Genomic DNA, 13,616 nt, shown 5'->3' with positions numbered 1-13,616 from the left:
CTGGTTTGTGCCTGGGGCTCATACAGGCTACAGTAAAAGTCACCACCATCGCTGCTACCACGGGCATAGAGTACATGGAGAGTCTGTACAGCCACTGCCTGGCCTTTCCCTCACTGGGATGAACTGAACGTTCTTGTACTGTTCATATCTGTGGCTCTTTTCCCTACCTGCTGTCTGCTCTCTTGCCTGCCTGGGTTCCTTAGGGCAGGGGTCACGGCTTCTGGGTTGGCAAGTGCCCTGTCCCCCATGGAAGCTACTGGAAATAAGCAAGTGGCTTCTCCCATGCAGTCCCTCTCTACAGTACTAGATACACAAAGAATGCCATGAACAAGACTGGGAAGAACAGAGAACTGGGAGCTTTCCACCCATCCCACCCTGGCTAGTTCAGGGTGGGCACATCAAAACGGGTGCCTAGGTGGGAAGCAGAGGATGCCAGTCCCACTGATCTTTTCCAACTAACAATTATAGCTCCTTGAATGCTATCCCTGTAAAATGGAAGGACGCAAATGGGATGGAGGAGAGAAGGGCACAGGGCGAATCAAACTAAAGGACCTCACATGCCAGCAGCTTGAATCCATTGCTCATTTGCTTTCTCTCCCCACAAGTGTGTTTGCTTTGCTGGTACCCAGGAAACCTGTGACATCAATGGTGGCTTTACTTCCATTCATCAAAATGCAGACTCAACATGGCAGGGGAGATCATAACAGGCTGCTATAAACATGCCCCAGAGTCATGAACAGCACTGGGAGCCCAGCAACTTCTCAGGACTGAGCGGAGAAGCAACAGTGCAACTTTGGCAATGCCAAAAGGTGATCCTTAACTGAACCCAGAGGCCAGTCAACGAAACTCAGCCCCACGCCGCAGAACACACATGCACAGCTGGATAGGGATGATGTGAAGAGGGTGCAATGTATGGACTGTTGTCCTTCCTCCTCTTATTCCCAGCTACACCCACAGTCCCTCATTCTCTCTGAGGCAAGGTCCTATCCAGGTCAATGCTTATGCTTACAACCCCACTGGGGTGGTGTCAGCTGGGATTCCTCTGGGAAAATTTCATTCCTGGAGGAGTAGTAGTTTGAAGCCCGAGTTCAGTGGTGTGATTCTGTGATCTCATTGCCTCCAGAGGCCAGCTAAACAAATGAAGCAGGTTGTAAGCAAACACAGATAATCCCATCAAAGTGCAGGTGCCCTCCACTGGCTCATTCCATAGGAGGCGGAAGGAGCTAAGTTATTTATATGGCCCCTATTGTTGAAATACCAATTTGTAGTTCATTTAGCCTCCATATCTCCGTGAGGTAATGCTGGGCGATTGTCTCCATGGTACAGAAAGAGAAATGAAGGCTCAGACAGACAAAAGCCCAGATCCTCAAGATATATTTAGGTACCTAATTCATACAGAAATCAGTGGGTGTTTGGTGTCTAAATAGCTTTGAGGATCTGGGATTAAGTGACTTTCCCAAGGCTTCCTAGGAAATCTGTGGCACTGCAGGGAATTGAGTCACAGGTCAACACCCCAATCAGACTTGCTCTTCCTCCTTCATGTGCAAGTTTATTCTTCAGACTCCAGCACTGCTACTGAAAAGGTTCCCAGGCAATAGGATTACTAAGTTTTGGAAACCTCTCCCTTCCCCTTCCTCTAAAGCCTACTGAACCAGAACCTATTCTCTCAATACCCACCCCAAAGTGTCTACTCACTATGCTTTCATAGTTTTACCAGATCCTGTCTATGGTGAACTCTTCCCTTCACTATCAAACTTGCTCTGAAGTCATGAAAAAATACTTTAGGTTTTATCCATTTAAAAAAAAGAAATTACCCACTTCAGGGGTGTGTCTAGATTACATGACTTTTTTGGTAAAGGGATATAAATTAGGCATGTTGATATTGCAAATGAAGCTGGGATTTGAATTTCCTGTGCTTCATTTACATAATGGCAGCCGCTGCTTTTTTCAAAATGGGGCTTTCGAAAAAACGGCAGTTTAGATATGGATCTTTCAAAAATAAAACCCTTTTTTGAAAGATCCTGCAAACCTCATTTTTGAGGAGTACAGCATCTTTCGAAAAAGGGTTTATTTTCGAAAGATCCGCTTCTAAACTGCCTTCCCCCCCCCGCAAAAGCCCCATTTCGAAAAAGAGGCGGCGACTGCCATTATGCAAATGAAGAATGGGAAATTCAAATCCCAGCTTCATTTGCAATATCAATGTGCCTAATTTACATCTCTTTACCAAAAAGGGATATAGTCTAGACGTACCCCAGGAGTTATTGGTTTTACCCTTTCTCCTTCATCCAAAGTCTTAGAAAACTAGTAAATTTACTCTTACCTTTCTTTTTATACATTTTATTTAAACCCCTGGGAATTTTCCCCATCTATCCCCTGCACGTTTGGGATCTGTGGTTAGAAGATTTTTTAAACAAACATATATAATCACAACTTTTCCTAGCAAGTTTAGTGAGATGTAATTTATAAGCAGTAAATTCCTAGTGGTTTCCAATCAGATATCCAGGGTTGCTGTCATTCATTCAAGAAGCTGTTGGATCAAGTTCATCCCTTCAATAGGAGAGAAGGAGCCTCATCTTTAAGTGCATGTAGTGAAAAGCAAAGAGTGAGCAGGACTTCCATTAGTGCCCCAGTATACTTTTGAATTTTCCTGCACTATCTGCCATGAAGCAACCACACCAATGCCATTTCCTAGATAAGAGAGTGAGGGGGTGTCTACACAGCAAAGTTATTTCAAAATTAAGGTGGTTATTCCAAAATAACTATGTGAGCATCTACACAGCAATTCTGTTATTTCAAAATAATTTAAAAATAAACGGCTTATTTTGACTTCTGTAAACCTCATTCTATGAAGAATAACACCTATTCCGAAATAGCTATTTTGAAATAAAGTGTGTGTAGATGCTCCACTTCTGCTATTTTGATATAACCTCTCACCAGGACCATTCTAAGTTATTCCTCCTGGCGCTCTATATCGAGATAGCACATCACATTAGGCTAGCCTGCCTCAGGCTAATTTTGAGGCTTCCCTGCAGTGTAGATGTGCTATTTCAAAATAAGCTATTTCGGAATAACTATTCCGGAATAGCTTATTCTGAAATAACTGTGCAGTGTAGATGCAGCCTTAGAGAGGCAATGTTCATGATAGTGGTTTTCAAGTTCCTAAAAGGGTATCACAAGGAGGAGGGAGACAAATTGTTTTCCTTGGCCTCTGAGGATAGGATGAGAAGCAATGGGCTTAAACTGCAGCAAGGGAGGTTTAGGTTGGACTTTAGGTAAAACTTCCTAACTGTCAGGGTGGTTAAACACTGGAATAAATTGCCTAGGGAGATTGTGGAATCTCTATCTCTGGAGATATTTAAGAGCAGGTTAGACAGACAGCTGTCAGGGATGACCTAGACCAGTGTTTCTAAATCTTTTTTTTAATATAAAGTACCCCCTGTACCCACAGTTTTCAGAGAGACTTTTTTTTCTACCGTTGCAACACATTTGTTTAAACAACGTAATTGTAGCCGGGCGGACAATGAAATTTTGGGTGTAAAAAGTACAAAAATATTAAAATGCTGTAAAACTTAAAACAAAAATTCAGTTTTCTCCAAATTTCAGTTGTGTTGAAGTATCTCCCCAGACTTCTCTAGTACCCCTAAAGTAATCATACCACTGGTTGAGAAACACTGGTCTAGACAGTGCTTGGTCCTGCCGTGAGGGCCGGAAACTGGACTTGAAGACCTCTCAAGGTCCCTTCCAGTTCTAGTGTTAATGATTAATTTGTGTGAGATCTGTATCGAAAGAGTGAATTTCCTCATCAGGGGTCAGAAGATTAAGCAAACATGTATCCAGAAAGACACACACAGGTCACCTTTCCTCACCTGTGAGACACATAATGTGCTATTGTCTAGGGTTAGTGTGGTAGGGAAACACAGTGAAACCTTGGCTCATTAGCAAGTGCTCAATATATTACAGTTACTTTTCTGCAGCCTTGCAGTTTTAATTAGCTTCTCAACTTTATTGGTTCTGCAGCACCATCTGGTGGCAACGGGGAGACATTGTCTCTAAACTAGTAGCCAACATAGGTCAGTGGTGGGCAACTTACAGCGTGCATCTTTTCCTGCAGCTCCCATTGGTTGGCAATAGCCAATTGGAGTGGCTGGCAGCCATACCTGCGGATGGAAGGTAAACAACCTGTCTGGAGCCCTGCCAGCGGCTTATCCTGTTGAGGTGTGTGTGGCCACAAGTTGCTCCCCACTGGATGAGGAGTTGGATTTAAAAAAATAAGGACGTGAAACTAGATTTTTCCAATATGACATTCACCAAACCTGAAAATTTGGGTTGAACTTCATGTCGAGCATTAGGGTTCATTTAAAAGGAACTTTTAAATATACAACCACAATCATATTTTGTATTTGTGGCTGTTCTAGGTCACTGAAATTTACATTTGGATTCACTAGCTTAAAATTTTTTTTACAGGAGTCCTACCCCCTCATCAGTGACCTCAGGGTCTGTTTATCCATGTTAAAAAGTAGAGGATGTACAGCAGTACTAACTACACACAAATTAAATCAGCATAGTACAGAAATGTAGAACTGGAAGGGACCTCAGTAGGGCATCTAGTCCAGTCTCCTGCACTGAGGCAGGACCAAGTACGATCTAGACCATCCCAGACAGGTGTTTGTCTAACTTGTTTTTTAAAACTGGCCAATGATAGAGAGTCCACATCCTCCCTAGGTAATGTGTTCCACTGCTTAGTGACCATTATAGTTCGGTTAGACATTAGAAAAAGCTTCTTAAGTCTTCCTTGCTGCCACTTAAGCCCATTGCTTCCTCTCCTGGCCTCAGTAGATAAAGAGAACAAGCTGTTATTCACAAGCGTTCTTTATTCCTCCACGAAAAGGGGATTTGCCTGTGAGAAAAGGTTGTATAGAAGGGAAAAGGGAAACTCAAGCCAAGTGCAGATGTTTTAGGCTGGTCTTAAAGAAGGGAATTTCACTTCATTCCCAACAGAAGTTTGAAAGAGACTAGCTAAACAAACAGGAATATAAAAAGATGGACAATGTTACTCTATGACGAGAGAGAGGTTATCTGAATTTCTGTACCTTTCCTCCGGACGATGAACTCGAATTTGGCCGGAACAAGAGTATCCAAACTGATGTTAATGGCATCCAGTCCAGCATCCTTCAGCCGTGGCAGCAGCCTAGCTAAATTGATCCCATTGGTTGTGACAGCAATAGTTTGTAGCCCTTCTAGCTTGTACAGCTGACCTAGGAAACAGCAGGGGAAAGGAGAAGATTTAATGGTTAGAGTTCAATCACAAGACGCAAGACACCATTCTAGAGATCACTAGGGAATGGCATATGTACAATGGCAGGGAGGGGCAAGTTATTTTCCTAACAAATGTAGCCAAGAGCCCAAAACCCTCCATCTGCCAAGACCATTCACCCAATTACTTACCAATTCACTGCATAAGATAGCCAGAGAGGGACATTCACCCCTTACCAAATGGGCTTTATTAACAAAATCAGCACAGCTTTCTGTACCTCATTCTCTTGGGAGCTGTGCTTACTAGCTTACTAGAAAATAGCACAAGCCAGAGTCAAATAGTATTAAAGGAGCTAACATTTGGAAGCGGCAGTGATTTCAATAACTTCATCAAAATGCTCTGGATACAGATTAATTTTGCACTATATTTATTATAGCGAATTAGTGCTCTAACGTTGAAGGAAGGCCCACAGTCCAGAATAAATGAGTCCATCTCCCAACTGTCCAGTTCTGAAAGCTGAATGCCCATGCTAAAAGCTCAGTTGCTAACCGTCACTGTGTTAGGACCCTGACAGCATCCAGATCCTGAACTATTTGCACATATATAGCATCTTTTGTCCTGAAAGTTTTACACACTATAGCATACGATGTCTCATTCACTGAAAACGGCTTCACCCACCCCTGGGGGGGAAGTAGCAGTTACTTTAACAGCCCAAAGCAGCATTATACAAGCAATTTAAGATAGCTAGCAGAGCACGCTGTAGCCACCAAAAACTGTACAGGGAATTTAAAGGAGGTTACAAGACACTGTGGTGGTATAGTTTACAGTCTGGTATCTTCAGAGTTCGTCACTAGTATTAATACAAGCATTGCCAGTCTGAGTGATCAGCCTCCCACCCACTGCATTACCAACAGAGGGAACGTTCGTGTGGACAGGACACAGGCATTTTTACCACCCTGGCATCCAACCCTGCTTGGAGAAGTTCTGCACAAAGCATAGTAGTAAAAGAGCAGGAGGTCACCTAATCCCCATAGACTTAAGCACTCCCACCACTTCTGCCTTCACTGGTACCGCACCATTAGTGGTACTCAAGCCTGTCTGTATCCCCATACACATCTGCCTATTTAAGGTGCAAAACTAAAGGATGACCTGCCTTCTACATCTGTTCGCTCCAGGAGTGAGCACTAGGCTCTATTCTGGTGCCTCTCACTGAGCTGGCATGGGAACAGTGGAACGCAGGTGCGGTGATGCAAGTGGCAGGAGGGGCTAAGCCAGCCTGAGCGCGTATCTAGTGTCTGACAGGCAAGCATTCAAGACCTTAGCTGCTCCCATATTCTATTTTTAGCATGTTAGTGCTAGTATGAGTATGTCTCATCGGGCTGGGAATACTCCCTTCAGCTGCAGCCAAACTGAGACCTTAAGGGTGGCTGGTGAAAGTACTTGTGGCCAGTGCAGAGGATTAGAAGATGTAGGCCCAGTACCAAGAGTATAGAAAGCAGAGGGACATTGGCGATGTTCAACAAGAACCAACTTTCTATTCACTTTCATTTCTGGAGGTCTCAAACCTTCCCCGTATACCAGGAGTGAGCTACTGTCTGCCAGCAGTTGTGGGAGAAGCACTAGCTAGCATCACCTTCTGTTTGCCCACAGGGGAATGTGCTGTTCTTTCAGCAAGGGAGAAGAAAGTACATCAGTGTAACTGCTTTTCTTGCCCATCAGCCATCCTCAGAACTACATCAACCACCAAGCTTCCAGCAACAGAGAAATGACAGCAGCCACAACTGACTTCACAGCTGTTAAGGCACAGTAGTATGCACAGGTTTAAGCAGAGTTGAATCAGACTTTCATGCTGCAGCCTGAAACAGATGGATTCCAACATGAACTATTACGTCACCACCAGAATTTAGCCAATTAGGCCAGAATGTGGTTCTCATCACTGCCTCTTTCTTTGTGCAATGGATACTCAACAATTCACTTGAGACTAACAGAAGGCACGATACTGAAAAAAAACAAACAAACAAAAAAAAAAAAACACACACCAAGATCTGAAATTAAGGACAGAACTAATCCTTAGAGTCTGCAGTCATTCACCAGGACCAGCCACTATCCTTGCTGGCTTGTTTATATGTGCAGGCTAAACAGTCAAACATCTGCAGCTATATTGTGTCTTGCGGTACTGTTTGACCAGTATACTCAGAAAGGATTTGAGAGAGATTTCATAATAGAGCCATGAGGTGTGCAGCTGGATTACGCTTATCGTAATCACTTCAGCCAAAAAAATAATCAGTAGCTAAACAAACACAAAGCCAAATGGCACAGTGACCCAATATAACTGGAGGGAGGAGGGGAGGGGATCAGATTGCCTAATTTGGTAATCTGAAGTGTGAGTGCAGCCTTTAGCATTAAATAAAGACGACAACCATTTTTTCATTTGTCGTCCATTCATGGACAGATCATTCTCTCTGAAAATGGCATATTCTCTTTCAATGGGTTCCTACCCTCCTACTGACAAATCCCAAGTTTCTATAACCTAGCAAAGCTGAACTAATTATTTAATACCAAAACAAAACAGAAGAACCACTCAAAGCAAAGGTCATAGATGGTCTTCTGTCACCAGATGGGGAAAATCACCAGTACTAGAGAGATAATTCAATTTAGAATCAGCTGATTTGGCTTTGCGGAACTAACTTGTTAGCATCTGGAAAATATGCAGACTTGTTGAATAATGCATTTATTTGTCTGCAAACTGCCATGCAACATTATGGGGCTGTGTAAATAAGACAATTTTTTATTTTGCAGATACTCTGACCGTAACCCCACACAGTCTTCAGCATCAGCTTGGAGATCCTTGGGGGAAATATTAGTAAAATAGTTGCACAAATATCTTCATGATTAATGAAAAACCCCTCCCATCTTGTCCCTTGACACAATTTAAAAGGAGTTTCTAACAAAACATAATCCAGGATATTCTGTTGGAATGCCCTACACTTGGATTTTACATCAGTTAGCAACATCTCTCGGGGGGGGGGGGGGGCGGAGAATCCATACCCCTGAGAGATGTAACTATGCCATCCAAACCCTCAATGCAGACAGTGCTAGGGAGAGAGCTGCTACTGTTTCTTAAGGAGGGGATTACCCATCTATCTACGCGATGGGAGAACCCCTACTGGTTTTGGCATAGGTCGTGTCTACACTGAAGCACTACAGCATTTTATATGCAGACATACTCACATAGATCACTACACCGCCATCAGAGTGTAGCTTCTTCTAGTAGCCAGAAGAAAGATTCGATTTCAAAAAGAAGGACTTATTTCATGGTCTGACATTTTTTCATACTTATGAAACTGGTAGGATCTTTATACCCATTTATTAGGTCACCTCAGGACCTTGTACTGAGGAAGCAAAAGGACACTGCATACACTGTGGTAAGTAGCAATTGCTGACTCATGGTGCACGTGAGTTTCTAAACAGTCTGAAGAGTTGCAAGCAGGGCTATTGATAAATAAAAGAGACCAAAGAACCTAGTTTCCCACACTGGCTTGAAGCCGCATTATTGTATTGGGGGGAAAAAAAAAAAGGCAGGAGTAGGGTGTGTGCGTGTGCAGACTCAGCGTCTTAGCAGAACATGGCACTGATTATTCCTCTATCCCTTACAGACTTCAGGAGTTTTACTAGCAGCAGATCTATTACACTTTATATAGAGAGAATATTTATTCAATGAAAACTACACTAAATTCGGAGCATCAATATTGCCAACCCCCTAAGCACCACATACTGCTTAAGGAAAGCTTCTCAAGAGTGAATCATGTCTAGGGTTTGTAAGGGGCCTTAAAAGTGGAGCGAGACACTAAAAGGGTTTAAAAATCCAAAATAATTAGGAGTATTTACATATGCTTGCTTAGTTAAGAAATAAATGTCATGATTTCCCCATGGGGAAACAAAAACAGCACAGTTTTAACTGATGAAATCCAAAAAGCGAATTAAGTAGTGAGAGGAAGTGAAATGGAGCAAATTGGTTTCACTCTCCAATTTGAAGAAAAACACCATCAATGATTAATCAGAGGTTATTAAAATAGCAAAATTCAGATATGTAAATCATACCTACAGGTAAGTGTATATTTTAAATGACCATCTTGCAAAGGCCACTTCAAGATACTGATTCCAAAGCTATGTCTGCAGGGCATGATTTATGCCTCAGTTAAAAGGGCAATAACTGGAATTTAAACTCCTCTAAAGATAGATTTGTCTAATACCAGTCACTGGTTGGTTTACACAGCTGCGTCCTATTACATTCAGATTATTACTGGACTTCGATTTCCAGTCAGACCGGAAATATGTGAATAGTGTTTCACTAATACGTGAAACATATACTTGGCTAATGCAATTAACATCAAGACTATAGATTAGAAGTGTATTCATTAACTGAATGCAAAGCTTACCCACACTGTGTGTCTAAACACTGCACCACTGAACGTTTAAACTGCTTTCAAATAGTGTCACAGCACACAATGCTTTACAGGGAAGTGCAGGCTGTTGCTAAGGTGTACATCTTTTAGAAATGGGAGAAAAAGTAACATTTCCAACTAAATCTACAGCAGGGGAAGTTTATTCACCCAGAATTGAGCATTGCTGAGGTAAAACACCAACAGCATTTGCACCCAAAAGATGGCTGCAGTGCTAAAGTTTGTATCGTGTTCTCATGAAAACACATAGACATACACACTTGTGTACACTACAGCCAAACAATGATGTATTAATAGATTTCAAACCATTCATATAAACAGGCTTGTAAATGTCTCTAAGAACTGCCCAGACTGACTACATTATTTACCAAGGTATTTCAAAGAGGGAAATGCAGGAGGCTAGACTGCAGAAAATCACTTGAGAATTAAACGCAGCCATCTCACACTCATGGCAATAAAGATGTTGCCCCCATGCCTATTTTTTTCCTACCACACACACATTTATTTGTCTCTCTTTAAGCAAAAGCACCCAAATGCTCAATCCATTTAGACAAAGTACCTGCAGCTCCCACTTCAAGATCAGCGAAATAACAAATAAAGGAATTCTCTAGTACTCAGAAAATGTTATTTAGAGTTACATAAAAGCAGAACAATTGAACATGGATAATTCCTTCCTGACTTCAGCCATATTTTTGTGCCAGTACAGGCAGTCCCTGGGTTACATGGATCCGACTTACCCCCTTTGTAAGTAGGGATCCGATGTGAGGCAACCCTGTACTAGCTGCTTCCCCCCAGCAGACCAGGGAGATGCGAAGCTAGCGCCCCCCCTTCCCCCCAGCAGACCAGGGAGACGCGGAGCGGCTTTTCTCAGCAGACACCTCAGCTTGAGAATAAAGGACTGAGGGAAGTGAGGTGTGGGAGAATAAAACTGAGCTCTGGAGAAATGTTTGGCTAGAGTTTCCCCTACAATATGTACCAGTTCCAACTTACATACAAATTCAACTTAAGAACAAACCTACAGTCCCTATCTTGTACGTAACCCGGGGACTGCCTGTAGATCACAATGGCTGCCCCTGTCACCTTCTCCTTCAACAAAAATGTTTCCTTCACTGAATCCTGCATTCCGCTCAAAGGCTAGAGAGAGTGCAAACAAGATTCAGAAGAAAACAAACTCTTCCCAGTGATGCATTGCCAAGAAAACATCCTCACCAGACAGGTCAAGCTACTGGAAACAAAACCAGTCTTGCTGGTTGTTTTTCACTTCCTACAGTTGGCACTCTCATTTTACTGGGAAAGAGAATCCATCCCAGAAGCTGGGTCTGCTCTAATTATAGGCCAATGAGCATCTGACTCCTTGGAGAAGTGGTGTGAATTGCTGAACACTCACACTGCCCCAGGGAGACCCTGCAGATACAAACTACGCTGATGCACCAATTTGCACCCATTCACATGTGCACTACAGGAGTGCTGCTAAATCCCAGGGTGGGAAGTAGCCTCCCATTTCACTGGGCCAGGTACAAGTTGGGGGTGTGGGGGCAGCTGGTAGCTGTTCTAACAAGGGTCTGCATAGGAGAGGTGGTAAGAGTGAACCGGGGTACCCCTGCATCCTGCAGGCACCTAGCCCCTGCCTTCCACACAATCCCGCAAGTCTCCTCCCATACACCTAACCTGCTGCCCAGCCCCACTCCCTCCCAAACCAGAGTTCCCAACTCCTTGTCAGCTACCCCCACTGCAAGTCCCAGGAGAAAAGGATCCCCAAGCTCTGACGTACAGGTTCTCTGGATCAGGAACGGCAGACTTAAGTTGTGCCTGGGGCAGCAGCTTGTCTTGTTGAGAGGCCTCTGCCCAGAATGTGCAAAGTCACAAAACTGTGTGTATCAAAAGCTATGAACAACTGAGACCTGAAAAGGCTTCTTGGGCCATCCAGTCTCCCTGCCTTCAATTATAGCGCCATTCACTTTCCCATCCACCCCTTTGTTTTCCAAGGCACCATTTCTGCAGCAGTTTGAGGTCTGAAGAAAACACATCAGTGGACCTGTCTTGCTTAGCAAAAGCTCCCTCCCTTTTTTAATGACAAGCCATTTATTTTGGTTCTGTGTGTGTTTATGTACCAGACACTTGTACAGTAAATTACAAGACAACCTAAAAAGAAGAAAAAAAAATCATGTGTAGACTCTTGAATTCTCTAGGTTTTCAAATCACACTAGAAGAAACTACACAAATATCAGACTCAAGGCACCTATGATTAGTCCAACTGTACAATCACCAAACATCCAATACCAATAATGCAATGACCCAACTGGTCCCATTTGCCCTGATGCTAATCAAAATGATCACCTAAATTCACAGATTAACCACACCAGATGAAGGGCACAGGCAGAAAGCTGGATTGGAAACCACATTCTGACTCCATCCTACAGGGCCACTTACAATTCATGCACCACTGTGGTAATGGATGCACAACGACCCTTCTATCGCCCCACAACCAAACACCAGCACAGCTATTTTGTATAGCGAGATGGCTAATCAATCTGGACTGCACAGCCCAAATATCTGACACAAGCATCAATTACACAGCACATTTTGCTGAGAAGAGAGATTGAAAATGTATGGAACACATTGGGACAAACTTAGAAAGGAAATTCCATTCAAACTAGACTATTATCCACCCTGACACAATTTGGCCCCATCAAACAGAACAAACTTAAGAAGTCCTAAAAACGTTAGCATCACAATCTGTCAAATGGATCCATGCCCCACCGGGCTGAGAAAAGCCAGAGAAGAACAACTTTGCTCACTCAATGGAAATAATCAATGACTCCTTCAGACAAACACACTTACAAAACTCCTTGAAAAAAACTTCCACATGTCCTCAGAACGTGGTCTGATCACATTGGGAAGTTTGGCCAGCGGGCGGAGACATCTTTGTGCTGCATGATTTGTGGCATTTCCTAAAGGAAGATAAAGCCAGACCAGGAACTTACCCACAATATCAACCACATCAGGACGGATGAGCGGTTCTCCTCCAGTCAATCGGATCTTGTCCACACCTTGCTTCACAAAGAGCCTGGCAAGGGTGATTATCTCCTGGGTAGTGAGAAGCTCTGATTTAGGGGTGAGCTGAACTCCCTCCTCTGGCATACAGTACTGACCTGAACAAGCAATCAAGAAATACATGGGTGACTGGAAGGATCAGCAAAGAGTTGGATCAGCCACTGGCGAGGATGGATGCACTTTGCACAGCAACTGCCTATAACTGCCAATTGTTCCATCTTGCAAACAGAGTCAAACTAGCAACCTGCACACAAGGCTGCTGGCTTAATACCAACAACAACTTTACGCCTCCTTGATAAGTCTCTAAATCCAGTTGACCACTTATGTCTGAAAGGAGGCCAACCCAAGGCAAAAGAATTGGGGTCACCTCATCTCTATTTTCCACCCAGAAAGGATTTTGGTTCAAAAGTTTTGTCCTGCTCGAATTCCTACAGGTGGCTCTCCCCTAGCCTATGGAGTACACGAACCTCGCTGGGACACAGAAAAGGAAGAAAAACAGACTTACATCTGAGGTTGCATTTCTCAGTCAGGGAGATCCGCAGGTAGTTGTGCTGACGGCCAAAGCTGTCAGTCAGGAAAGCAGAGAACGGGGCAGCAAGCTCAGGCAGGAAGCCTTTTCTTCTTGTGATTGGCAATTCCTGGGGAGAAAAAACAATAAAAGAAATGGCAGTCGTTTTCATCTTCAGTGCCCTGTACAAATGTTAATTGAGTCTAAACTTCAAAGGGGAAAACAAAGATACAGAGAAGCCAAGTGATTTTGACCAAGACCAAAATGAGTCTCAATGGAACAGCTAAGGAGTTTCAGGAGTTTCCCCAACTCTCACCTTATGTTTAAATTCCATTGC

At 43.3% G+C, this 13,616-nt stretch overlaps 1 protein-coding gene across 2 annotated transcripts in view; it reads right to left on the bottom strand.

The window, feature by feature from the left end:
* Positions 1 to 13,616, bottom strand: part of MOCS1 (molybdenum cofactor synthesis 1) — a 53,574-nt gene that overhangs the window by 21,057 nt on the left and 18,901 nt on the right. For both annotated transcript variants that reach the window (XM_075925388.2, XM_075925389.2), the window contains exons 2-4: positions 13,277 to 13,409; positions 12,702 to 12,869; positions 5,091 to 5,255 (exon numbers count right to left, since the gene is read on the bottom strand). In XM_075925388.2, the coding sequence (XP_075781503.2) occupies positions 5,091 to 5,255; positions 12,702 to 12,869; positions 13,277 to 13,409 (466 nt within the window). The remainder of the gene's footprint in view (positions 1 to 5,090; positions 5,256 to 12,701; positions 12,870 to 13,276; positions 13,410 to 13,616) is intronic.

This window comes from Pelodiscus sinensis, chromosome 3, assembly GCF_052426305.1.
Source record: "Pelodiscus sinensis isolate ZL-2025 chromosome 3, ASM5242630v1, whole genome shotgun sequence".
Taxonomy (NCBI): domain Eukaryota; kingdom Metazoa; phylum Chordata; order Testudines; family Trionychidae; genus Pelodiscus; species Pelodiscus sinensis.
This window is presented reverse-complemented; position numbering and strand designations above follow the sequence as displayed.